We start from the raw sequence: 23,910 nt of genomic DNA on the forward strand, positions 1-23,910 counted from the left end.
GGGCGCAGCCCCCGCGGCGGGCGCGGAGCGCGGTGCGGGGGGTGCAGGAGCACGGCCCCAAAGTCGGGCAGGAGCAGGGCCTGAGCCGGCGGGCGCAGCAGGAGCGGGGCGGGGGGCGGCGGGAGGTGAGTCCCCCGGCCCGCGCCCGCTGGTGGGTGCGGCGGGGCCGGCAGGAGGAGGGGGAGGCCCGAGGCGGGGTGCAGGAGGAGGGCGAACTCTACCCGGGGGAGCAGGAGCACCCCAGCAGCGCCCCCAGCACACGGACGCCGGCACCCCGCCAGAGCCGAAGGAAGGCCGCCCGGGTGTGAGGCCAGATCCGGCACCCGGTACCCGCCGCCCCGCGGGGGATCCCGCTCGCGACCCGGCCGCCGCCGACGTCGATCGGTGCACCCCGCCCCGACGGGCGGGCGGGCGCATCCTGCCTGGCATGCCGGCTGTGCGGAGTGCCGCCGTGCCAGTCCTCTCCCCATGGTGACACTGCAGACCCGGCGCAGGATGCGGTGGCAGCGGCCGTGAGCAAAGAGGTAAGAGGTGAGGCACGATCCCTTGCTGGGGGGCGATGCAAGGGGCAGGGGGCGTTCGGGGTTTGGCACTGCGGCACCACCCGGGTCAGCATCTGTGTGCCCGCGGCGCCTCACCGAGCACTGCTGGCACCGTGCCCTGCAGCACTGCGGGCTGCCGGTGCTGCCATCGTGCCTGGGTGCTGCGGGGCTGCTGCACCCCAGCCAGCAGCGCACCTGACCCCCCTGCTCCTGCCTGCCAGGACGGAGCAGGCAGTGGGGTCTGGTGCGAGTGGGTGCCCGCTGCCCTTGAGCCCTCCCAAACCACAGCGGAAGCCGGGGGAAGATTTTTTTTTTTCCTGGAGAAAAGGCAGCTTTGCTCTGTTCTTCCTCTTCCCCGGGCTCGTGGGAGCCCTGGCGCTGAACAGAGGATCCTTGTCCTCCGGGGCCGGCCCTGTGCCTCGGGGTGTCGTGCTGCTGCTGAAATGCGGAGCAGTGGCGAGGTGTGGGGAGATTCTGCCTGCAGGCTCAGCGGGCAGCGCCACGGCTGCGTCCGGCCACGTCGTGGCAGGTTTTTCTCTAAACACTCAGGACTCTTTGGGTACTTCTCGTCTTTGTTGGTTTGGGGTTTTTTTAATAAAACCTTTAAGTTAAACCTGGTAAGGTGATGCCAACAGCCCAGGCGAGGATCCCACCTCTCCGGGAGGGCCCTGTTCCGCTTTTCCCGGCACGGTCAGACCCCTTGCCCGCTGTGCAAGTGGCGGCTGGGGAGGAGGTTTACAGGCGGCCAGAGGAGCCCGGGCAGGGGCAGCGTCTCTGCCTGCAAAGCTGCCGCCAGCCGCGGGCCGAAGGCTGTGCTGGGGCTGGGCCGTCTGGGCAGGGCAGGCCGGGGCAGAGCCCGGCGCTGGTGCTTCCCCACGCACTCGCCTCCCTGGGACCACCTTGGCGCAGCGTTCCCCGGGGTGCCCTGGTGCCACTGGACTCCGGCGTCGGCTCGCCGTCCTACAAGGTGTGTCCCCCATTGTCAGGTGCTGCGGGCTCTGGGGGTCGTGCATCCCGCCCTTACTCAGCCTTTTGCTGGGCTGGCTCAGGGCGAAGCCCTTGAACAAAGCTTTTCAGCGCCGGGCTTTGCAAAACTCTCTGAGCAGGTCTGCACTGCCAGGCCCCTCTTTAGGGAGATGGTTCAGGACAGCCCCCGGGTGCTGCGGGCCCACCCTTGGCTGCAGCCCTGGTCCTGCTGCCAGCCCCGAGCCCGCAGCCACCCACAGAGAGCAGGGCCCAAAGCAGCCTCTGCACCCCCATCCCGCCGTGCCGAGGCCCGGGGGTGCAGGGTGGGGGCCGTGCAGGCTGTGCAACCTGTTACCAACCCCTGGAGCTACCCGGGCCTCGTTAGCCCAGTAGTTAGCCCGGTATTCGTTAGTGCAGGGCGTGGACCAGCCCTGCTGGCGGGGTATTGTGGGTATGGCTGGGGGGGCTGGCGATGCCTCCCTCCCTCCTCCAGCAGCTGCCAGCCTGCTGGGTCCACCGTGACTCAGTCTCCCCCCGGGGTGTGGGAGGCCTCTGTGGGCAGAGGAGCAGCCCCCACGGGACTGGGAACCGCTGCGGGCTTGTAGCCAAGCCCTGTCCCAGCCACCCTGCGGACCAGACCTCACCCCACGCCTCAGTTTCCCCTGAGAGGAAGCTGCTCCGTCCTGCCCCTGGAGCACCAGGGTTTTGACTCCAGTCGCCCATGAGGGATAGCAGCCGGCTGGGACAAAACATCCCAGGGGGCATCTCCCACTCATATGGGTTTTGGGGGGCAAGAGGGGGTTCTGCCCCACACGCAACCCCCACTGGGACAGGAAGGCTTTAAGGAGAAAGTCTCACTCCAGCCCTCTGCTGAGCAGCCTCGTGGGGGCACTGCCCACACTGCAGCCTGGCTAATTAGGCTGCTGTCAGTTAGCAGTAATGACCAGCAGATGCTGGATAGTCTGGCCAGGGTGCTGCTCTGCTCTGGTGCTGGGGAACGGGGGGGTTTAGCCTCCCGCTGCCCCCCAGCTCCGGGGGTCCCACCTCCCCTGCTGCTGGCACCCAGTGCAGAGGGAAGATGCCGTAGTGTGGACATGGCTCTGTGCCCATCTGGCCTGAGACCTGGCAAACTCATTTCATGCCAGCTGCAGCCCACCCCGAGGGCATGTTCTGCAGCAGCGTGGGGATGGGGGTACCGGCAGCGGCACCCCCAGGGGAGAGGGGCTGGCTGGACCTGCAGCTCGTGCTGGTGCCCCCCCTTCCCCAGCAGGACCGGGGGCAAATCCCACCCCTGCCCTGGGCTGTGGGGGGAGCAGCTCCACAAAGGCTCTTTCAGCTGCCTGGGCAGGGCAGGAGGGTGGCCCTGGGTGCTGCTGGGGCATCTGGAGGGCCTGGGGTGGTCACACAGGGGGTGCTGGGCTGGGGGGCCCATCCTGACCTCTCCCTCCCGCTTTGCCCCAGGCGGACCCCGCGGCTGGCGTCACCACAGCCCTGCCAGCCCCATGGCTGAGCTGTGACGCCGTGCCCCCTCGCACGCTGCCTGGCTCGCTGTGACACTGGGGCTGGCACTGCCGAGGGACCCCGCGGCACCGCCACCGCGGCCCAGGTGAGACGAGTGCGGGGACTGGTGGGGGCAAACCAGCCTTGCACCGGGGCAGGGTGGCAGCGTCCCCACCCTGGCAGCCTGCTGCCCTCTCCCCCTCCCCAGCACTGCCCACAGGCACGGAGCCAAGGGTGGGCAGCGTGGGCAGGGTGCTGTGGGTGCCGCGGAGCGGTGTTGCCTGCTTGTCTCCCAAAATACCACGTTATGTCCCTGCCTTGGTGGGAGAGCTCGGGGCCGAGGTGGGGATCAGCTACGGGGTCGGCAATTCCTGCCTGTCCCCTGCCTGCTCTGGGGAGCCAGGAGGCACAAGACGGGCTCAGCCCGCCCCGGCTCGACCTGTGGAGGGGATTTAGCGGAGGAAAGAGGCTTAGGGAGGGGATTGGGGTTGCGCCGGGCTCTGTCGGGGTGGGGGCCCCCCCACCTGGCTGCATCTCTTCTCCCTGGGTGGCTGCTGCTGCAGGCAAAGGCTCAGAGTGGGGGATGCTCTGTGCCGGCGAGCAGGATCAGGCTATGGGGCCAGGCTCTGGGAGCCCGGAGACGGCAGCGAGGGGGAATCTGGCACCTCGGCCTCCCCGGCCGCCCCCGCCACGGGGGTCACCAGGCCTCCATGCCGGCCCCCCAAGACCTGCTGCTTGCCCGAGCCGGCCGAGCAAGCAACGTCAGGTGCCAGCACCGAGGGAGGCAAAACACCCACCGGTACGGGGTCCCACGGGGGGAATGTGGGGTGGTGCAATCCAGCAAGGGGCTGGGACGGTCCCCAGGGAGCTGGGTGGCAGCAGCATCCCAGGGGCGGGCAGGATGCGGCCGGCAGCCATGCTCTGGTAGGAGCAGGGTGCATTTGTATGCGTGGGTATGTGCGTGCCCGCACGCCTGCGCCACGGCGGCCGGGCCGGGGAGTGTGTCACCGCAATTTGGGGCCGCCCCCAGGGCCCCGCCAGGGCTGAGCGAGCCAGCCCGGGGTGCCACCGCTGCCGCCGCAGCCGGTGAGATCACTTCCAGGTGACACGGCCACCAGGAAGGTGGCAGGCGGGCTGTGGCAGTGAGCGGGGTGATGTGCTGGAGGTGAGTGGGGACCCCATCCCCTTCTGGGAGCTTGTTTTGGGGACCCGCCGCTTCCCAGGGTCCTCGCGCAGGGTGGTGGGCTCAGGGCACGGGGGATGCTGGAAGGGATGCGGGGCCAAGCCTGGTGTCCCAGAGGACTGGGGAGGTCTGGTGTCCCCACGGAGGGGAGGGACACCCTGTGGTCAGTGTGACTGTCACTGCCCTGGGTGGCAGGGGACAGCGTGCCCCGACCGGTGGCTGTCATTGTGGAGGGAGTCCCCCCCAGGGTGGGAATTGCAGGCAGGTGGGTCAGGGGTGGCACGGCGCAATGCCATCCGTCCCCTTGCAGGGGACCGAGTCGTTTGGGTTTCAGCTGAGCCTGGGCAGGCCAGGAGGACCCGACGCGTGGGGGGGGTGACCCGAATCCATGCTCGGGGCTGGGGGGACAGGGTTAGTCCCCTCTCGGCTTGGGGACCCCGCAACATCGCTCTCACTGGGCAGGCTGGCGAGGGTTTCGGGGCAGTGCGGGGTGGCCAGGGCCGGAGGGAAGGTGGCATAGCACGTGCATCAGTCACCAGCCCGTGGCGTGCCAGCCCAGTGACGCCGGCGGGCCGCGTGCGGGGGTGGCTTGCTGCTCCCACGCCGCGGGCTCGGCCGCCTCGGCTCCGCGGCTGAGCTCACCTCCGTGGTATGGCAGGAGGAGCCGCTGAGGGGCTGCACCAGCCTGGCCCCCCCAAGCCAGGGCGGTTGCCCCTCAGGATTTGGGTGTTTCTCTGGGGGGGGAAGGATGGGCTCGTGGCCCCTGCCCTGGCAGGGTGACAGCCTGGTGTCACTCCTCTGACTACACCAGGGTCTCGGGGGATGTGGGGGGGGGGCAGGTGCGGGGGGAGCAGTGGGGGGGTCGTGGGGGCGCTTCTGGGGGTTGGAATGGTGCGTTGTGCTCTGTGGCGTTGGCATAAGGAGCAAATTGGTCCCTGGGGCTGTGCCGTGCCCCAAAGGACAGGCAGGTCCCAGGGGACTGTGGGGGGGCTGCAGGGGCCCCCTCCTGGTTTCAGCCTCCTTGCAGGCTTGCAGCTCTGGCCCAGGGGGCTCAGAGAGGGGCTGCGGCCGGGCAGTGTTGGGGTACGGGCCAGTCCCGATGTGCAGGTGGGGGGTTCCCCGTCCTGAGGGGGTGGCTTCGCAGTGCCACCTGCCCCTGCTGGGGGCCATGCCTGGTGCAGCGCCTGGCAGAGGTCTAGGAGACCCCCAGCTCCCTGCGAGGGGGTGGAGGGAGAGGATTGATCCTGGGAGGAGTTCTCCTGGCGTGCCCCCCCGGCCCCCATCCCAGCAGTGCCTGCCGGGGCCTGGCTGCTCTCCCAGCCCTGCTGTGCTTGCGCCAGTGCTGCTGGGTCGCTGCGGAGCAGCCATCTTCCCAGCACATCCCATCCCCCTCTGCTGGCGCGGGGAAGCGGGAGGGATGCTGGGGATGCTGCCAGCCCCAGAGCCCCCCCACCCCTCCGCAGGTGCCCAGGAGGGGGGTACAGTGCCCCTTCACCCACCCGCCACAAAACCCCGGCTGCTGGACGATGCTCCCCCCTCATCCTCCTCCTCCACCCAGCTGCCTGCACCGCATCCCCGCTGGCGGACTGCACCGTGCCGGGGTGGGGGGAGAAGGGGGCTGCGAGCGCAGTGCTGGGGCTGGCAGCGATGCCACCACCTCGGGTGCTGGAGTGGGGACAGCAGGCAGGCAGTTGGGCTGCCGAGCAGGGAAGAAGACAGCGGTGCCAGGCTGGGATCAGGGTGAGGATGGGTGCCTGAGGGGCTGCCCCTTGCTTCCCTTTCCCCATCTTCTCTGCATCCCTCCATCCAGCCCCCCCCTCCCCTCCATCACCGTTGCGGTCACCTTCACCCTCTCGCTGTTTTCCGGAACTGCAGCAACTTTCTGCCATGTGATCCCGAGCCCGGCTCCAGCCCTCGCCACCCCCAGGCAGGCGCGGGCGTCTCTGCAGAGCCCCCCGCTTGCTGCTGCGCCGCAGCCGCCACCGCCGCGCCGGCCATGGGCGAGAGATGCGACTACCAGCGCCTGAGCAGCGCCGAGGAGGAGGAGGAGATGCTCGGCCCCCTGCCCCACAGCTTCTCGGACAGCACCGGGCAGCGGGCCCTGCGGCCGGGCAGCAGGTGCCCCACGCCGTCCCCCCGGCAGGACGTCACCCCGGGCATGCCATGCCGGCGGGTCAGTGCGGGGGGAGCCGGCGGGAGGGAGCGGCGGGGGGCACCCGGCTGGGCTGGGTGTCCCCAAGAGGGGCAGGGTCCTGCTGTGGGCATGGGTTGGCGGTTGGCATGGGGCTGGGGGGCTGCCTGCATGGCATCTGCCCTCTCTGGCACTCGCGGTACCCTGCGGCATCTGGGGTGGCATGGGGACAGCACCCCCCCTGCACGGCTGCGCTCCTGTCCCAGCCCGCGGGAGCGAGGCTGCCTGCTGCTTCTCGCTGGGGAAACTGAGGCACAGGGGAATGGTGTGCGGCAGCGCAGCTCTGCCGGTCCCGGCACAGCTCGGGGCAGGGGCATGGTGCCCGGCGCAGGATGTTGTCAGCCAGCGGCAGCACCGCGTCCAGCTGGTGGCCCTGCGAGCTGCCCTCTGCTTATAGGGGTGTTGCTGTGGGGTGTCGGGCTGTGCGTGGGGGTGTTGTGGGGGGTGTAGGGAGCACATAGGTGCATGTGGAGGGTGCAGCTGCTGTTGGGGTGTCATCATGGGTAGGAGTAACTGGGGGTGTTTGGCCACCCGTGTGCCAGCTCAGGCAGGTGAGCGTGGATGTCACCTGTGCCCACCGGCGGGCGGAGGCGAGGAGCATGCCACGCCGGGGGCGGGCACCCGTGGGCGCACAGGGGTGCAGGCGGCTCCAGGTGTGCATCAGGCAGAGGCGGGGGAGCGGGCCGGTGCGCTGCCGCCGGCTGTTCAGCGCCGGTGTGTTTGCGCACGTGCGGCCGGGCAGGGCGGTTGCTGGGGGGGGTGCACGGAGGTGACGTGTGCGTGGGGGGGCGGCTGCGGTTGTGCAGGTGGCGAGAGGCGTGCGGGGTGCCGGGGGTTGCGCCTGTGTGGTCCCAGGGTGCACGTGAGAGTCATCACCGCCCGTGCATGAGCCTGGGTGCACGTAGGGTGCACCCCGGGGCTGCAGGGGTGGGTGTGCACGGCATGGCGCGTGTGCAGGGCACGGGGGGACGAGCGGCACCTGCGCCAGGGGGGGTCTTTGTTGCCTGCTGGGTCGTGGGGGCTGGATGGGCATCTATGACACCGCCCCGCCCCCAGGATGGGGGTTCGCTGGCAGGACTCTGCTTGCCCGTCTCAGAGCCAAAGTTGTGGTGTTACCCTCTGCACCCGTCTATCGCGGAGAGGGAAACTGAGGCACAGAGCTTCCCCCGGCATAGCGGCCAAGGCTGGGTCCCCCCACTCTTTTGGAGACCAGTACTGCCAGTGCGGGCACTGAACTGGGCAGCCTCACTTGGGATTTGGGGGCACAGGAGATGGGCTGGGGTGCAGGAGGCAGCGCACCAGCCCTGGTGGGTGCCAGTCCCAGTGGGTGCCAGTACTGGTTGATGAGGGTGATGTACCATTGCAGGGCAAGGAACCGCCCACGTACCTAGTATCCCCTGGGCTAAGGAGGGGGGAGCTGGCGCGTGGCAGAGGTTGGTGCTGAGGGCACCGTGCCCGGGTGTCCCCGGTCAATGGGCTTGTTGTGCCGGGCGCCTGTGCCGCTGGGTGCCAGCCGGGATCCCGGCGGCGGAAGCCGCAGCAGAGGCTCCTCTGCACCTAGGGATGTGCTTAACCCCCTCCTAGCTGCCCCCTGGCACAGCGATTTGGGGGGGCCGGGCAGGCGGGGCCCGCAGCAAGAGGTTGCCGCGGGTCTTTCCTCTCTCACGCTGCGGCTGCCGGCGCAGCCAGCTGTTCTCCCCAGGGAGCCCGCAGGCGGACAACAGCGCTGGGGTTGGGTGCCAGCCCCACCAGGGAAGGGGAGCGAGCCCCAGAGTGCTGGTGGCACCCCATGGCAGAGCTGCACAGAGGCTGGCAGCTGGGCAGCGGGTACGTTTGCCGAGCCAGAAGCTCCCCCCGTAGTGCCCATTGCCCTGGCATCGTGCCTGTGGCCTCGGTTGGGGAGCGGAGAGCCGGATGTCTCCTCTCCCTCCCTCCCTCCCCGCTTCCTGGGGGGGAAACTGAGGCCCAGGAGCATTTCCCAAGGCCGGGGCGAGTTTCCATGGAAATGGGAGCGGGGGTCCGGGCTCCCAGCTGCTGGCGCGGGCGCCCGCCGAACAAGGGAGAAAGCGGCACATTGATGGGAGCCCGGCCCTCTGGGCGCGCGTCCCAGCCCCAGCCGAAAATAACCCCTCCCGGAGAGCGCCGTGCGGGCAGCTGGCCGGGACCGAACCCCGCTGCCGGTTGGGGGTCCCCAGGAAGCGGCTCCAGCCAGGGGGGTGACCCCCAGCCCTGCCTGCCGCCACCCCCCCGCCCCGGCCCCGTTGCATTGGGGAAGGGGAGGGCCGGCCGGGAGGATCGAGAGCCGGACGGAAGGAGGGGGAGAGCCACAGCCTGCGTCCGGCCGAAGGACGCCCCGAGCCCCCCTGCCCGCTCTGGGCGCATATATGGGGTGGCTGAGCCCGGGTGGCATCTCCGTAGCCCAGATGACGGGGCTGCGGGTGCCCCGGCTGCGCTGAGCGGGCTCTGCCGTGGGACGCCGGCGCCAGGGAAGGGACATCGGCGGTGCCAGGGGCCGGCGGCGGGCAGCCAGGCAGGATGCGACGCTTCCAGGCTTTGCGCCGATCCTTCCCCTTCCTCACCCGCTTCCGCCTCTACCGAGTAAGTGCTGACCCCCGCCCCGGGCAGACCCTGCGCTGGCCGTCACCCGTCCCTGTCCTCGTTGCCTGCGGGCAGGGGACCAGCCGTCCCCGGTCAGCCACGGGCGCGCGCCAAAGGCCGGCGGCTGCTTTCGCCCCGCATGCCCCTGCGTGCCCCCACGCGCCCCCGTGCCCAGCTGCTTGCCGCACCCGCCGTATTTTTAGCCCAGTGCCGAGGGCTGTAATTGCGGTGACGCAGCCGAGGGACCCAAGCGCGGGGAGTGAAGACGCCGAGGGCCACATTGTCTCCTGGGGGGGGTGGAGAGGATGGAGGGGGGCTGCCCTGCTGTGGGGCCGGGCCGAGGGGTCCCACCTCCCCTCTGGCTCTCGGCAGCGGGAAGGCAGAGCTGTGTCCCTTCCCAGAGAGGTGGCAATGAAAGGAGGGGAAGAACCGGGACAGCAGGCAGGGATGGGGAGCGGCAGGGGACACGTTTAGGGGGGGCATGGGGAACCATGGGTGAGAGCTGGCCCCATCCCTTCCCTCCCCGTGCCCTGGCACGGCTAGGGGGGTGACGCCGGCAGCACTGGGGTGCTCTGTGCCTCAGCCCTGGGGCACCAGGACCCCGCAGAGGCCCTGATGTCCCTGTCGGCCCCCTCCCTGTGGCTGCCCGGCGAGGTGCCACCACCCCTGGCAGAGGAGACCCGCCGTGGGTCTGTGCCCCAGCCCAGCTGGCTGTGCGGGGGTGCTGGGGGGCCGAGAGGCAGTGCCGAGGTGGCTGTCCCTGCTGGGGACAGCTGTCCCCTCCCCGGTCAGCCTCTCCAGTCATGCAAAGGCAGCCTGGCAGGCACGGTACCAGGCATGGGGTGCCCCCTGTGCAGGCACAGTGCCAGACCGTGGGGTGCCTCTTTGGCTGGGGGCCACTGCCAGGCACATCCATCCCATGCCCTGAGGCTCTGCCCCCTCCTGTGTCCCTGGCACCACTGCCTGGGGACAGCCTGTGCTGGAGGGGAGGGGAGGGGATGGGCTGGTGTTTCTATGGGCACGATGGGGCAGAGCAGGCGTCCCTGCCTGTCCCTGGGGGTCCTGCTGATGGGGTGCCTCTTCCGACCCCCCTGAGAGCTGGAGATGGGCTCAGGAGATGAACCTTGCTAGCATCCCTCGCACCCTACCCAGGCAGCACCCCAGCCTCGGCTCTCAGCCCCTCCGGTGACTCTCCCAGGGGGGACAGGGCAGAGGGGAGCGGGGCAGGGTCCCCCCTAACCCAGCGTGGTGTCCCGGCAGAGGCTGAGCTGTAGCATGCAGGCGGAGGAGGGCACGGACTGGCTGCTGGAGCTGCTCACCGAGCTGCAGCTGCAGCAGTACTTCCTGCGCATCCGGGACGAGCTCAACGTCACTCGCCTCTCCCACTTCGAGTACGTCAAAAATGAGGATCTGGAGAAGATCGGCATGGGACGCCCCGGTGCGTACGTCCCCCCCAAACCTCCCACCGTACCCCTGGCTGGCTGCGCAGCATCTTTTGGGGAGCCCAGAGGAGCATGCGGTCCATGGGGCCGGAGGGGACCCCCACCCCGTGCTGAGTCGGTGACGGTCCCTGTGTCCTGCAGGCCAGCGGCGGCTGTGGGAGGCGGTGAAGCGGAGGAAAGCCATGTGCAAGCGGAAATCCTGGATGAGCAAGGTAGGGATGAGAGAGGGCCAGGTGTGGCAGGGAAACTGAGGCAGGCAGGAGGAACTGGACCTCTCCCAGTGCTCTTCCCCGGTGCCCCGCAATCCCCACGCTGCCAGTCCCTGGGGGCTGCCGGGGCAGAAGCCCCTGCCACGCACGCCCTGCCTGCGGCGTGACCCTGCCAGCGTGCGCTCTGGTCCCCCGTGGGTTTCTGAGTCACTTCCCGGCAAAGACGGCCCTGCCGCCCCGGCACTTGGGAAATGCATTCCCCTTGCGTTATTTGCTTCTTTGCCAGGAAACTCATTCGCAGCTAACGAGCCACAGAGTCTCTGCATCTCACCCCAGCCAGCTCTGTGGGTAGCAGCGCTGCCCGGTCCCCTGCCCACCCCGCAGCCTCGCAGCGAGGGGGCACAGCCTTGTGCCTGCAGGCTGGGCGCGCACCGGGGCAGGGGACCTTGGGATGCTCATGTATGCCCCTGATGCCATCCTTCCAAAGCTGGTGCTGCTGCCACCCTGGCACCCCCTGGCACTTTGCACCCCCAAAAGAGCAGGGCACTTGCCAGCTGGGCGCTGGGTCGTGGCCTCTGCCCTGCATGACTCATCTGGGACGGGACAGGGACAGGACGGGCTTTTAATAGAAGGCTACTCAGCCTCTCACCGGGCACAGAAATGCCACCTCCCACCCCAGCCACATGCTGGGCTCAGCCTCCGCACACCCTGCATGGGTCCTGACTGCCGAGGCTGGGATGGACCCCATCTCATGGGGCACATCATCGGTCCCAGCTGGGGGAGAGGCAGGGAAAGCCCGTCCACGTCCCCCCTGGGCTGGCGGTGGCGGCAGTGCACATTGCAAGGCCCACATCGCTGCGGGGATGTGTCACCACACTCGGCCCAAGCTGGAGGTTTCTCTTGGCTTCATGCCCAGGCACATCGCGTGGCTGCAGCCTGGCCAAGGAGTGCCCAGGGCGCTCTGGCTACTGGCCTGGTTTGCCGGGGCTGCTGGGGAGCTGCTGCAGGGCTGCTGTGAGATGCACGATTCCCTCTACACGAATCACAGCTCAGCATGCAGGCAGCTTGAGGAGCAGAGCCTGCTCCTGCAGCCAGCCTGCCCTGGGTAATAACCAGTTAGGGGTCATCATTAGGTTCCAGAGTGTACAGCCTGGGCAGGGGGTCTGAACGGCACTACTCACTCGCAGATCCAAGGACCCCAGGGTGTCTCTGTGCCCATGTCTCACCTGCCTCCATGTCCCGTAGGTGTTCAGCGGGAAGCGCCCTGAGTCGGAGCTGCCACCCCAGCCCCAGAGCACCTTCCGCAAGCCCCCCACGCCACCGCCCCCCGAAGCCGGGGGCCAGCACTCCCTCACCTGCCTCGTGCGGGAGCGGGACCTCTCGCTCTTCGAGAAGCTGGGTGACGGCTCCTTTGGCGTCGTGCGTCGTGGCGAGTGGTGCACGCCTGCCGGCAAGACGGTGAGGGGGTTGCAGGGGGGAGCTGGGTGCAGGACCACCCGTGGGGGAAGATGCTTCAGGGCTCACCCCCACTATTGCCATAGCTGAACGTGGCGGTGAAGTGCCTCAAGACGGACGTGCTGAGCCAGCCGGAGGCACTGGACGACTTCATCCGGGAGGTGAATGCCATGCACTCCCTGGACCACAGGAACCTCATCCGCCTCTACGGCGTGGTGCTCTCCCACCCCATGAAGATGGTGAGTGCGGGGGGACAGGGCCGACCCCGATGCTGCCCTGTGGGTGTCCCACATGATGGGGCAAGCAAAGCCAGGCTGGGTCTGTACCCTGAAGGTCCTCCACTGGCATCCGCAGCGGGGCACAAGAAGGCTGGAAACCAGCCAACCAGGATGCCCCTGGCCTGACCAACCTGTTGTCCCCTCCCCATGGCTCAGGTGACAGAGCTGGCCCCTCTGGGCTCCCTCCTGGACCGCCTGCGGAAGAACCAGGGCCATTTTCTCATCTCCACCCTCTGCCAGTACGCCATCCAGGTGGCCAAGGGCATGGCCTACCTGGAGTCCAAGCGCTTCATCCACCGTGACCTGGCAGCCCGCAACATCCTGCTGGCTTCCAACGAGCTGGTCAAGATCGGAGACTTTGGGCTGATGAGGGCCCTGCCCAAAAATGATGACCACTATGTAATGCAGGAGCATCGCAAGGTCCCCTTCGCCTGGTGAGCCCCGGGGAGGGGGGGACCTGGGGTTGCAGCACCCACGACCTCCTGATGCTCACGTCCTTCCCCATGCAGGTGTGCTCCCGAGAGCCTGAAGACACGCACCTTCTCGCATGCCAGCGACACCTGGATGTTTGGGGTGACCCTCTGGGAGATGTTCACCTATGGGCAGGAGCCCTGGATTGGCCTCAATGGCAGCCAGGTGGGTGCATGGCAGGGACCTGCCCCCCCGCCTCGCCCCGGCAGCAGCAGGGGGAACCTGGAACCCCCTGACAGCACCGCCTGCCCCACAGATCCTGCATAAGATAGACAAGGAGGGTGAGCGGCTGCCGCGGCCCGAGGACTGTCCCCAGGACGTCTACAACGTCATGCTGCAATGCTGGGCGCACAAGCCTGAGGACCGACCCACCTTCGTGGCCCTGCGGGACTTCTTGGTGGAGGTGGGTGAGCGGGTGGGGAGGGGGACACGGGTGTGTCCCATCAGCTCTGCCTGAGTGGGGCAGAGTTAAGGGTATCGCCGAGGCGGGAGGCGACGTTGGAGGGCTTGGGCCAGGCAGCTCTGCAGGAAGTGGCAGGTGGTGACGTGGTCACAGCAGGAGGACCCCTGGGTGCTACCTTGCCCTCGTGGAGCATCCAGGTGCTGCTGGTGCCCTTGCCCACCCCAGGGACACTGCGGCTGGGGAGGGGCTGGGAGTGGTGGTGCTGTCTCCTGCCCATTTTTGGGACTCCTCTGCCCTCTGTGGGGCTGGGCCTGGCCCCAAAGCTAGGGGGGGATGGACATCATGGGGAGCTGCGTCCCCTGTCTTCACCCCACCTCTCCCCCCAGGCCCAGCCCACTGACATGAGGGCGCTGCAGGACTTCGAGGAGCCTGACAAGCTGCACATCCAGATGAACGACATCATCACGGTCATCGAGGGCAGGTATTGCACGGGGGGGCATGGACCAGCTGCCAGCCTGCGTGGGGATAGGGGACCCCAAGCACGGGGGGCCATGGGCACTGGCAGAGCTGTGGGGAGCAGGAATGGGGATGGGGGCTCTGCCCCCCCAGCACACCTGGCCGCATACCCCACAGGTGGGCAGAGCTGCCCCTGCTCCCCTGAGAGGTGTGCAGTTCCCTGGGCGGCACAGCGCTGCAGGGCCACCCCAGTGTGGGGGCACAGCCGTGCCCGCGGGCAGCGCAGCCCTGCCCGCACTGCCCGCACCGTCTGCCCCCGCTGACTCACCCCACTGCGCCTGTGGGTTTGCCCGGCCTTGCCCCGGGAAACCGCGCACCCCAGGGCCGCTCCCTGCTGATAGCGGTGGGGACATGCCACCGGCACCCGGGGACTTGCTGCTGTCACTGGGCTGGGAGAGGCACTGTGGGCTCGGTACCACGATGGCATGACCTGTCACCCCCTGTGCCATGGGCTTCGCTCCTCGGTCCCTGCCGGCCACCCCAGGGGACCCCTCCGCCGCCCCGGGGACCTGCAGGCTGGGGGGACCTTTGGTCCCCCCGTCCCAGGACGTGCCTATCCCCCTCCAGCTCCGGGACAGCGGGGACCCCCCAAAAGAACTCGGTGTCCCTTTGCCCCACTGGCACACGGGAGGCCGGCCCCTCCAGCCCAGTGGGGATGAGGAGGAAGGCTCCGTCCTTCCCCCCTTCCCTCTCCCCCTCCCGGGGCCGGCTCCCCGCGGTTAGTCACGGCCCGGAGGTGAATCAGGCCGGATTTGTGTGTCTGCAGGGACCGGCTTTCTCCGCGGCCGCCGCCGCCAGGGATGACTCTTGCCCAGGGTCTGGCGGTTTAATTGCAGGGAGGGGAGGGGAGGGGAAGGGAAGCGGCGTCGGCGGAGGGAGGGAAGGAGGGAGGGAGGGAAGGAGCGGCGGAGGGCGGCGCGGCCGCGCCAGTGCGCCTACATCGTCCCCGCCGCCGCATCACGGCCGGGCTGGGGGTCCCGCTCCCGCGCCCCCCGCCCCGCCGCCGGCCCCAGGTGAACCACGGAGCGGGAGGTTGGCGGGACGGGGGGGACGTGGCTGCGATGGAGGGTGTCGATGGGTCGGGGAGGGCCGGGAGCGCAGTGGAGCCGGGACGCAGCCTCCCCTGCCTCAGTTTCCCCGGGGGACGCCGGTCCCCGGTGGGCACGTTTTGGGGGTCCTGGGTCTGGGCAGGCGGGGTGGGCTCTGCAGCCGGGAAGCGGCAGGAGCCGCAGCGGCTGCCGGTGCTCCCGAAGGGCGCGGAGGGGAGCCCCTTCCCCGTGCCTCAGTTTCCCCCGGGGCGGCTGCCCCCCACCGCGCTGCCGGCGGGGATGCCCGGGCAGGGAGGGGAGGGCTGGCGGGGGGGGCTCCTCCCGGGGGCCGCATCCGGCCCCGCCGAGGCCGCCCGGGGCACCGTAAACACCCCCCACCCCTTTTCAAGCCCCTGCCTGTCGTTCGGCGGGCGCCGGGCGTGCGTACGTGTGTGTGGGCAGGGGCAGGGACCTACCTGAAAGCCCCCCGGGGACCCAGCCGGCCGCGGGAGGGGGCTTTCGGGGGGAAGCCAGGGCAGAGCCGGAGCGGGTTTGCGCCGGGGGTCCGAGCCCGGATCCGGTGGGACGGAGGCTGGGAGAGGCGGGGAGCGGAGGGGCCGGCCCGGCCGCAGCATCCCTCCGGTGGTGTCGGGGCGCAGGGAGGGCGAGCGGAGGGGACCTCCCGGGGAGGGGAACCGTCTCCCCCCCGGCCCGCCGCGGGTGAGGGAGGGTGCCCGGTACCGGCTGGGCTCTCGCCGAGGGGTCCCGGCGCTGAGTAAGGCGGCTGGCTGGCGGCGAGTGGGGAAGGTAAACAGGAAAAGGGCTGAGCTGGTGGCCGGGGGTGACTCACAGGTGACTCCAGGAAACCGTGGGGCCGTGCCAGCCTTGCCGGGCTGGCACCACACAGCGCCCACCGCCCCCTGCCCGGTGCGCACCCTGCCCGCGGGGAGCGGGGGTCCCGGCAGGCAGGCAGGGAGGAGGGGGACGTGGTGGGAGGGAGGGGGGTTTAGTGTTGGAGCCCTCCCGTTGATTTGGCACAGGCTGGGTGGGGGACGCCACCTGGGGTGCCATTCCCTGCATCCTACCTGTCCGTATCCCCCCCTTCCCTGTTCCTCTGGGCTGAGTGACCGCCCTGTCCCACCCTGGAGGTGGCCGTACCTTGGGGCAGGCAGGAGGCTCCTGGCCGGCTCCTGGAGCACACTGGGCTCTTTGGGGGACCGGCACCCTGGCCACGGGAGGTTTTGCAGCTTGAGTCCCCCAGCCTGCCTGCCCATCTCCCCCTGCCCATGCCAGCCTGCATGGGGCTCGCCAATAGCATAGGAAGGGAGCAAGGGATACCCCCCAGCCCCCTGTCCCTTACCGTGGCCCCTCCAGTTTCCCTTATGGGACTAGGATATTTGAGGGTTCATCAGCAGATGCCATGCACATCCCTTGTGCCATGCCCAACTGTGTGGACCACAGGGGGACCAGCGGTGAGCAGCTTGATGCCAGCATCACCCCAAGGCTCCTGCATAATTTGGGGCAGCTGGGAGGAGGAGGAAGGGGCTCATCTTTTTGGGTGCAAATGGGGAGCTTTGTTCCCCACTGCCTACATCCCCAGTACCTCCGGGTGCAGGGACCCTGCAGGGTGGGAGGCAGAGCGCGCTGCCAGCGTAGGGTTGGGATCCTGGGCACCTGGGTTGCCCTCCCGGTTGTGCCACTGCCTGCCTGTGTGGCCTTGGGCGAGTCACCTTGCCTCCTCCCCTGTCACCGGGGCAGGCATGTGTCCCCCTCCCATCCCCTCATTGGTAACAAGGTCCTTTTTATTCCTTAGGGCTGAGAATTACTGGTGGCGGGGTCAGAATAAGCGGACCCTAAAAGTGGGCCAGTTCCCCCGAAACACGGTGACCTCGGTGGCAGGGCTGTCGGCCCACGACATCAGCCAGCCGCTTAAAAACAGCTTCATCCACACAGGCCATGGAGACACCAACCCGCAGCACTGCTGGGGGTTTCCCGATAAAATTGATGAGTAAGAAACTTTCTGTCTTCTCCGCATCCCCTGCCTGTCCCTGCCTTCCCCGCTGCCCACTGGGCACGGGAGCGAGCCACAGCTTTGCCACCTTCCCCCCCTTGAAGCATCTCTTCCCCCCTGCTGGACTGGGGACAGTGGCTCCGGGTAGGGTCCCCGTGGCTGGACTAACTCGCTCGCCTTTTCTTACTAATGGGGTCAGGGACGTGGGGGGCTGCTGTGCTTGTGGGGGGCTATCCCAGGGGGAGCACCTTCTTCCAGCTCCACAGCCCCTCGTGGCTGTCCTGGGGTGGGGGGGACATCAGTAAGCACCACCCCGGGGGTGGCCATGTTACCCCAACACTTTTTCGGTGTCCCAGAGCTGCTAAGCCTGCGCCTTTCAGCACCTGCGTGGAGGGATGCAGGGGGTGCAGCCTGGCCCCATGCTTTTTAACTGCATGAAACCTCTTAAAAAGCAAAATATGAAAAAAATCCACCAAAACGCTTTTCCCCCCTCCACTCCATCAGGAGAGACCCCGGTTGGTCTGTGATGGAGAAGGGGGGTCGGGTGCCTGTGCCCCAGGGTGCCTCATGCCCCCCTGCCAGGTGGGACTGGCTGTGCCCAGCATGGGTGCTGCGGGCACCGGGGGCAGTGGGCCAGGGCGGCTTGGCTCAGGGTAGTGGGCATGGGGGAATCTCTGCCGGTGCTGGGATGGGGGGGACGTGGGAGGGCTGTGTGTGGGGGGCAGGATAGGATTTCAAAGCCTGGAAAGCTCCCACTGAGTAGAGCCAGCTCCTGCACCGGTCTCGGTGCAGCCCATCCTCTGGGATCGTGATCCCTGCCGCTGTTTGGCTTCCCAGCCCCAGGACAGCTCTGCCGGTGCCCTGGGTCCCAGCCTGACCCCCCCCACGGTGCCCCTTGCCGCGGGCTGTACCGGCAGACCTCGGAGGGCTGAACTGAGGCACTGCGCACGCGGACCCGGCTCCTGCCCCGGCAGGCCTCCCCGCGCCCCGCTGCGTGGGCACGGGCGCTGGGTACGTGCCGCCCGGGCCGCCGAGAACGCACCGAGCTCAGCACACGCCCAGGCCTTCGGGCTGCGCCGGCTCCCGCCGGCTCCGTGCCTCACCGCGCCTGGCTTGCGACGGCTCGCCCAGGCCTCCCAGCACCCCACCGGCATGCCGTACCGGGGCACCATGCCCTGGGTGCAGCATCGCTCCGCGGCACCCTGGTGCTGGGGGGTGTCCCAGGCACCGCACCCCGCATGAGTACCCTGGGCACGCACCCTGTTTGCAGTCCCGTGGGTACAGCACATCACGCACATGGAGCCGGAGGCGGGTGGGTGACACTGGGACAGCACTGGGCTCTGTGCCATAGCACTGAAAGCCTCTGGGGTGGGGTGCTGGGAGCTTGTGGGGATATGGTACTCACCAGGGCATGGTGCATGGTGGAGGGGCTGTGGGGTGTCCATAGGGACACGGTGTGGGAGCGAGGGGTCCCACGCGTCCCCTGCTGACGCCTCGACACTCTCCTCTCTCCCCACAGGCTGTACCTGGGAAATCCCATGGACCCTCCTGACATTTTAGGTGTGGACCCAAGCGCTGCCAGACCCACCCAGCTTCCCGGCAGGGCTAAAAGTGAGCGGCTTTTCCCCTTCCCCCTGCCCGTCGGCTGCACAAAGCCCCCGTCCCCATTCCCTGCTGCCAGGGTGATGGGCTGGACCCTCTCCTTTCCACCTCTCTGCTGCCACTTGCTTTTTGCAGACTCGGGGGGAGCTGCGGTGACGGGGCACGTTGTCACCTGGCCATGTGCCACTACCAGCAGCGTGGGCGGCCGATGGCTCTGCCCGGCTGGACTCTGCCCCACTACCCTTCATCTGGGTGCCCCGTCCCTTCCCAGCCTCCTGCAGCTGGGCTCCCTGGTACGGGGGATCTCAGCGGAGTCGCCACGAGGAGGGAGCTCAGATGCTGTGCATGTGCCACAGCCCCCCTAAACCTGCAATTTTCCCTTGGGGGGCTTCCCACTGGCATCCTCTCCATGCCCCATCGGTGACGGGGGACACGGCGAAGCATGCACCCCGCTAACGAACGCCCCGGCTGCCACTTGCTCCGCGCGCTCACCCCACGCCTCCTCTCCTCTCGGGCTCTCTCTTCTCCCGCAGGGCAGCCGCCTCCGCGCCCACCTCAGCCTACCGTCCTGCTCACCAGTAAGTTGGGTGCTGCTTTTTCGGGTGCTGCTCTCCCTCCTTCTTACCCCCTTCTTTTCTCTCTTAGCTCCTTTACCCCGTCTGCACCCTGGGTACCGCTGTGTACCTATGGGTGATGGCATCTGCGGTGGGGACACAGATGCGGAGCAGGGTGGCCGGCCTGGGGCAGGGCCCCCAGCACCCTGCCTCCTGCCCTGGTGTGCATCACTGCGCCCAAGGGGGGAGCAAAGGTGGCTGAAGCTATGGGGCAATGTGGGGGCTTGGGGATTCAGGTGCGCCCCCCTTGCACCCCAGGGATGGGTGCTGGGAACCCTAACCATCTCTCCCTGTCCCCTCCTAGAGCCCTGCTACGACCCAGTCAGTGAGGAGGAGGAGGGTCTGCCGGGTGGTCTCCGGAAGCTCTGCCTGAAGAAGTCAGGCACAGGGAAGGGTCTGCGACCAGTCAAGCCGTCGGCACGGGTACCAGGCACCAAGGTGGGCGAGCGGCAACCCGGCCAACCAGCAAGCGAGGGGCCAGCGGGCAGCGAGGTGACCCTCATCGATTTCGGGGAGGAGGTGCCCCAAGGTAGCCCCTCACCAGTGGGGGAGCCAACGGCCCCCTTGTTGGCCAAGCTGGCCATGGAGGCCTTCTCCTTGCTGGACAAGACCCCACCGCAGAGCCCCACGCGGGTTCTACCCCGGCCCCTCCACCCCACGCCAGTGGTGGACTGGGACGCCCGCCCCTTGCCGCCCCCACCTGCCTATGACGACGTGGCGCAGGACGAGGACGACTTTGAGGTCTGCTCCATCACCAGCCCCCCGAGCCGGCGGGGCAAGACCAACTATGGCTTCGTGGATGAGGGCGAGCGGGGACCGGCACTGGAGGACAACCTCTTCCTGCCCCCCAAGGAGACAAAGCAGCCCAGCCTGACGCAGACCACCGAGCTCTTCGAGGAGCTGCAGCAGGAGTGCATGAAGAGGCTCAACGTCCCCCTGGGACCAGCCGCCCCCACTGACGACAAGCCCCAAATCCCCCCCCGTGTCCCCATCCCGCCCCGGCCCCTACGCCGCAACGAGCCCGGGCGCTGGTCGGGGGAGCTTTCCCCAGCCTCAGGGGGCGAGGAGGACCGGCCTCCTCAGATTCCCCCCCGGGACCCGCTGTCGCAGCCCACCTCCCGGACACCCAGCCCCATGGCCCTGCAGGTGGGCTCCCCACAGCAACGTGCCGCCCTCTGCTCCTGCCTCTCCACCTCGCCGGGGAAGCCCATGCCCACCACGCAGAGCTTCGCCCTCGACCCCAAGTACGCCACCCCCAAGGTCATCCAGGCGCAGGGCAAGGACTGCTCCAAGGGACCCTGCATCCTGCCCATCGTGAAGGATGGGCAGAAGGTCAGCAGCACCCACTACTACCTGCTGCCCGAGCGTCCTGCCTACCTGGACAAGTACGAGAAGTTTTTCAAAGAGGCCAAAAGCCCCGAGGAGGTGCCGGCGTCCCGCCTGGTCACCACAGCCACCGTCCGTCCCATGGTACAGCAGCCACCACCGGACTGCAAGGCCAACTTCTCCTCCAACAACAGCAACCCTGGGCCCAAGTGCCTGGTGAAAGCCTCCTGCAGCCTCCAGAAGATCGTCTACGATGGCCCGGATGGCTACCGCCCTGCCGACAAGATCCGACTAGTAAGTGGCATCCCTGGCATCCGTGGGCAAGAAGGGATGTGGTGGTCATGGACTCACTTGGGCAAGAGCCATTCCCACCCCGTGCCTCCATTTCCCCATGTTCAGCCCTCAAGGGGTGGCTACGAGGGGTCCCCAGACATGCTGGGGGGTAAAAGTGTCATTGCAACTCCAAAATGGGGATCGCAACCCTTTTAACCCAAATTAGCCCTACCCACAGCCCCAGGGAGGGGGAGGAAGGTGGCTGTCACTGCGCTCCCCTTGGGCTCTCTGGGCTGGGTCCATGGTGTCTGCACCCATCCTGGGGATGGTCCCAGCTCCGGGCTGATGGTGCTCCCTGGGGGCAGAGCTGGTGTGGGGTGCAGCCCCAGTGTCCCCCTGTTCCAGCCATGGGCTCCTTGCTGCCCGGGGGTGGTGACGGGCACTGACCACGAGCTCCCCCAGGTGCAGGACACCGTGCATGGTGTGACCACCGAGGAGTGCCAGGCGGCCCTGCAGAACCACGGCTGGAGCGTCCAACGGGCCATCCAGTACCTGAAGGTGCCACACACCCCTGTCCCCCCACCCCAGCTCCCGCGAGAGTGGTGGCACCCTGTCACCCCCCTCGCCATGCCCTGTCCCCTTGCAGGTGGAGCAGCTCTTCTGCCTGGGCCTGAAGTCCCGTGTTGAGTGCCACCGAGTGCTGGAGATGTTCGACTGGAATCTGGCCCAGGCCAGCTCTCACCTCCTCGATCCCTACAGCACCGCCCGCCAGAAGTAGGGGCATGGATGGTTTTTTTCTGGGGGGAGGGTGGGGGTGTCTCCATGCCATGCTGCTCTTGGCCAGCTGGCACCATCACCTCTCCTGAGTTCACGTCCTCTCCTCTCCTTACAGGCGGTGACAGCGGGTATGGGGCAAGCTGCGTTGGATCCGGAGCAGGCATCTTGCCACGGGGCCACCCCCCCGGTGCCCACCCCCACCCACACAACCTGCTGCTGGACTCTGGACTGAGCCCCCGCTTGGGGGACGGGGACACCCCGAAAGGGAGCCTGCCCAGCACCCCAGACTTGCCAGGGTGCCTGCGCCCTGGCTTCAGCAATGGGCTCCGTCCCCTGGCCCCTTGTTGAATTGTTTTTGTAAAGAGAAACGTAATTTTAATATATATATATTATATATATATAAAAAATATTCTATAGAGAGGAGGAGGGTGCCTGTGGCTATCTCCCAGGTTCATCCCTGCTGGGTCACAGGGACAGGCCATGTCTCCACGGGTGCTGGTTCCTCCCTGCAGGCAGCCGGGACTCTGACCTGCGGGACCTGCCCCAGGGATGGAGCCCAGGTGCAGGGTGCCCGGGTGGGATTCACGTGTGCTGCGGTGCCCGTCCGGCGCTGGGGATCCCCAGGGAGCTGTGTGACATAGGCACCCATAAAACCCCCCGGTCATGGCTCCCAGGCTGTTTTGGGGTGCAAAGATCTCCCCACCTGGGGCTGCTGGAGTTTGTCACGTGCTGTCCCACCCCCAGGACCAAAGCTTGAAGGCTGGGCACGGATTTGCCCCCTCTGAGCAGGCAGTGCGTGCCCACGGCAATGCCCCCGTGCAGGGCAGGGCCCCCCCTTGCCCCGGCGCCCCGCGGCATTTCAGCTCCCGGCCGCCGACTGAGTCATGCCCAGGCAGGGAGTGGCGGGACCTGCGTCGCACTCTCACCCACGCGAGGGGCGTTGTGCAACCGGATGCCACCGCACAGCCAGAGCCAGGTGCCGGTGGGGAGGTGGGGGGCTGGCCCCCATGGGGTCCCAGGCCAGGTGCCAGTGCTGCTCCCCCCGCAAGTGGGTGTCAGAGCCCCTTAGCTGGGTTCCCTGAGGTGCCGCCTAGCAGCAGCATCAGGAAGAGGTCTCCATGCAGGTGGAGGAGGACCTCGGTGCCCAAACCCACCACGTCCATGGGCATTGGTGGTACCTGGTCCTCAGGATGCCCTCTGCTCCAGAGCTGGTGGCTTCAGAGGAGAGACCCCGCCGTGCACAGTGAGTCACCTGGCAGGGAGGGCTGCCCTGACATGGCCGTGGGTCCCTCCCCTTGGCAGATGGTATCCAGCCACATCACCCATGTGCCATGTGCACCCACAGCTCTGCTCATCTCCAGTCCCCCAACCCTCCCTGAGCATGGGGACAAGGAGGTTTGCTGGTGCTGCTGCGGGCATGGCCATGCGTAGGTACTTTGGGCTTTGTGCCTCAGTTTCCCCATCTGAGGTGCAGCTACCATGGCATGGCAGCCAGGTGGGATGGCTGTCAATGAAGCGAGGAAGGCACACCACCTTCACTGACTTACTTCCCCACCTTAAATGATCCCGGAGCTGGGCTAGGCCCTGTGAAGAAGCAAACGTGTGTTTGCCACAGTGGCCCCACAGGGTCCCTTTGCACGGCCGGGTGCACCTGGCCGCTGTCCCCGGTGGAAGGTGACCTGCAACCCAGGGCAAGGCCCGGCCCCACCACCCATGCAGGAACAACCCCCCCGGCAGGCTTGCGTGGGCGTTTGCCATGATGCACAGATAACCCCGGCACGCAGGTCCCTGCCGGCGGTGCCGGGAGCGGGGCCGGGGCAGGGTTAGCATGCGGGACCCCGAGGCGGCAGCGGGAGGCTGCTCCTTCCTTCTTCCTCCTTGGCGGCGAGCCCACCCTTGTCAGGGGTTGTCAGCTGCTCGGCCGAGCGTGGCAGGGACCCGGCAGCAAACGGGGGGGTGGCTGGGGGGGCGTGCAGGGCCCACCCCTCCCAGAGGTGCTGGGGACCCCGTCACCGCTTGCCATCCCAGGGCCTTTGGGCCAGGTGACTTTGCAGCCCATTGGGTGCTCCCCAGGAGTTGGGGACCTCAACTTTGGGGTGTCAACCGTGGGGTCACCCTGGGAAGGGCCTTAAAACCTCCCATGGCAAAATGGGTGTCCCCCAGCATCAGCGGGTCCCCAGGACTGGGATGCGGCCACCTGCACGGTGGGCTGCGAGGAAGAGGAGCCGTCAGTGCCCCAGGCAGGGCACGTGGCACCCTCGTCCCCCCCGCCCGGGGGAGTGTTCACCGACGGAGCCACCCCATTGCGTAGCTCCCCTGGGACAGGGAGAGCCACAACCCTGTCCCTGCCACCGAGGAAGGGCCATGGGGTGCCGGGCCCGATGGCTGCTCTGGAGCTGGGTGCTGTGGGGTCTCTGGGTGCTGCCAGGTAAGTGCCGGGGTCGTCTGCACCGCTGCTGGTCTGACCGGGTGGCCGATACCAGATACCATCTGGGTGATGGGTGATGGGCTGTGAGCGACTCTCT

At 68.0% G+C, this 23,910-nt stretch overlaps 1 protein-coding gene across 2 annotated transcripts; it reads left to right on the forward strand.

Moving 5' to 3' along the window:
• The first annotated feature begins 150 nt into the window (after nucleotides 1-150).
• TNK2 (tyrosine kinase non receptor 2) lies at nucleotides 151-21,800 on the forward strand. 2 transcript variants are annotated; one of them, XM_075157140.1, is made up of 17 exons: nucleotides 151-531; nucleotides 2,970-3,114; nucleotides 10,241-10,418; nucleotides 10,564-10,634; nucleotides 11,877-12,089; nucleotides 12,173-12,325; nucleotides 12,521-12,798; nucleotides 12,874-13,000; nucleotides 13,092-13,238; nucleotides 13,625-13,719; nucleotides 16,596-16,790; nucleotides 18,313-18,404; nucleotides 18,929-18,973; nucleotides 19,314-20,629; nucleotides 21,071-21,166; nucleotides 21,255-21,382; nucleotides 21,501-21,800. In XM_075157140.1, the coding sequence occupies exons 3-17, from the start codon at nucleotides 10,256-10,258 to the stop codon at nucleotides 21,505-21,507; spliced, it is 3,126 nt and encodes a 1,041-aa protein (XP_075013241.1). In that variant the 5' UTR covers nucleotides 151-531; nucleotides 2,970-3,114; nucleotides 10,241-10,255; the 3' UTR covers nucleotides 21,508-21,800. The 2 variants fall into 2 exon arrangements, with proteins under 2 accessions (XP_075013241.1, XP_075013242.1); XM_075157141.1 differs by lacking the exon at nucleotides 2,970-3,114.
• Nucleotides 21,801-23,910: the final 2,110 nt, after the last annotated feature.

Source organism: Calonectris borealis, chromosome 9, assembly GCF_964195595.1.
Source record: "Calonectris borealis chromosome 9, bCalBor7.hap1.2, whole genome shotgun sequence".
In the NCBI taxonomy this organism is placed as follows: domain Eukaryota; kingdom Metazoa; phylum Chordata; class Aves; order Procellariiformes; family Procellariidae; genus Calonectris; species Calonectris borealis.

Bases quoted from the DNA above. Each gene is read 5' to 3' on its own strand.
- TNK2 (XM_075157140.1), top strand. From the start codon at position 10,256: ATGCAGGCGGAGGAGGGCACGGACTGGCTGCTGGAGCTGCTCACCGAG. The intron at 10,635-11,876 runs GTAGGGATGAGA...CATGTCCCGTAG, and splicing joins GGAAATCCTGGATGAGCAAG to GTGTTCAGCGGGAAGCGCCC. The intron at 12,326-12,520 runs GTGAGTGCGGGG...CCCATGGCTCAG, and splicing joins TCTCCCACCCCATGAAGATG to GTGACAGAGCTGGCCCCTCT.